This window comes from Pygoscelis adeliae, unplaced genomic scaffold, assembly GCF_000699105.1.
Source record: "Pygoscelis adeliae isolate BGI_AS28 unplaced genomic scaffold, ASM69910v1 Scaffold582, whole genome shotgun sequence".
NCBI classification, from domain to species: Eukaryota; Metazoa; Chordata; class Aves; order Sphenisciformes; family Spheniscidae; genus Pygoscelis; species Pygoscelis adeliae.
In genome coordinates this window covers 455,262-456,554 of record NW_008824281.1, presented here as the reverse complement: position 1 = coordinate 456,554, position 1,293 = coordinate 455,262, and the positions used below count along the sequence as shown (strand labels likewise).

The following is a 1,293-nucleotide window of genomic DNA, read 5'->3' as shown; positions in this document are numbered from 1 at the left end:
CCGCCCAACTTGGTGTCATCTGCAAACTTACTAGGGTGCACTCGATCCCCTTGTCCAGATCATTGATAAAGATATTAAACAGAACTGGCCCCAATACTGAGCCCTGGGGAACACCGCTCGTGACTGGCTGCCAACTGCATTGAACTCCATTCACCACAACTCTTTGGGCCTGGCCACCCAGCCAGTTTTTTACCCAGCGAAGAGTACGCCTGTCCAAGCCATGAGCAGCCAGTTTCTCCAGGAGAATGCTGTGGGAAACGGTGTTAAAGGCTTTACTCAAGTCCAGGTACACAACATCCACAGCCTTTCCCTCATCCACTAAGCGGGTCACCTTGTGATAGAAGGAGATCAGGTTGGTCAAGCAGGACCTGCCTTTCATAAACTCATGCTGACTGGGCCTGATCGCCTGGTTGTCTTGTACGTGCTGCGTGATGGCACTCAAGATGATCTGCTCCATAACCTCCCCGGCACCAAGATCAAGCTGACAGGCCTGTAGTTCCCCGGATCCTCCTTCCAGCCCTTCTTGTAGATGGGCGTCACATTGGCCAGCCTCCAGTCGTCCGGGACCTCCCCCGTTAACCAGGACTGCTGATAAATGATGGAGAGCGAGCTCCTCTGCCAGCTCTCTCAGCACCCTCAGGTGGATCCCATCTGGCCCCATAGACTTGTGCGTGTCCAGGTGGTGTAGCAGGTCGCTAACCACTTCCCCTTGGATTATGGGGGCTTCATTCTGTTCCCCATCCATGTCTCCCAGCTCAGGGGGCTGGGTACCCAGAGATGTGTATTTACCTTGCATCTGATAGGTTTCTTGATTGGATGGGGTTTATTCTTGTAATTTAAAATAACATGGACTTTCTTTGTCTCAGATCCACAAATATCTGGCCCTACAAAGAGATTATATGTTTTGTATCCTTAACTTCTTTGCAGAAAAATGCAGATTGTTTACCTTTTCCTTCTAATGCTGCTAGACATCTCCCCCATTCCACATATTTTGATGTATTCCGTTCCATTTTTAATGGATGATGTGGCTTCTACTCAAAGTCTCCAATTTAGAATTAGATCTAAGAGACTTCTACTCTAAGTCTCTAACCTTAGAATTAGATTAGAAAACTAACCCAGAAAACAAAAATCCAGGCAAAATAAAAATTATCTATGACACAAGCTGAATAACTATATAATTGTATTAGATGCACAGTGACAAATTTCACTTTGACATTTGAATGTACAAATTTCACTAAGTCACTGAAAACTACATACAAAGGCAGATAATGGCCTACAGTATGTTGTTTCAGT

General features: G+C 45.9%; 1 protein-coding gene across 1 annotated transcript in view; it reads right to left on the bottom strand.

Annotated features, from left to right (window-relative positions):
• Positions 1-1,293, bottom strand: part of CALR3 (calreticulin 3) — a 6,319-nt gene that overhangs the window by 3,348 nt on the left and 1,678 nt on the right. Inside the window, exon 4 of the mRNA XM_009318424.1 lies at positions 790-884. Coding sequence (XP_009316699.1) covers positions 790-884 — 95 coding nt within the window. The remainder of the gene's footprint in view (positions 1-789; positions 885-1,293) is intronic.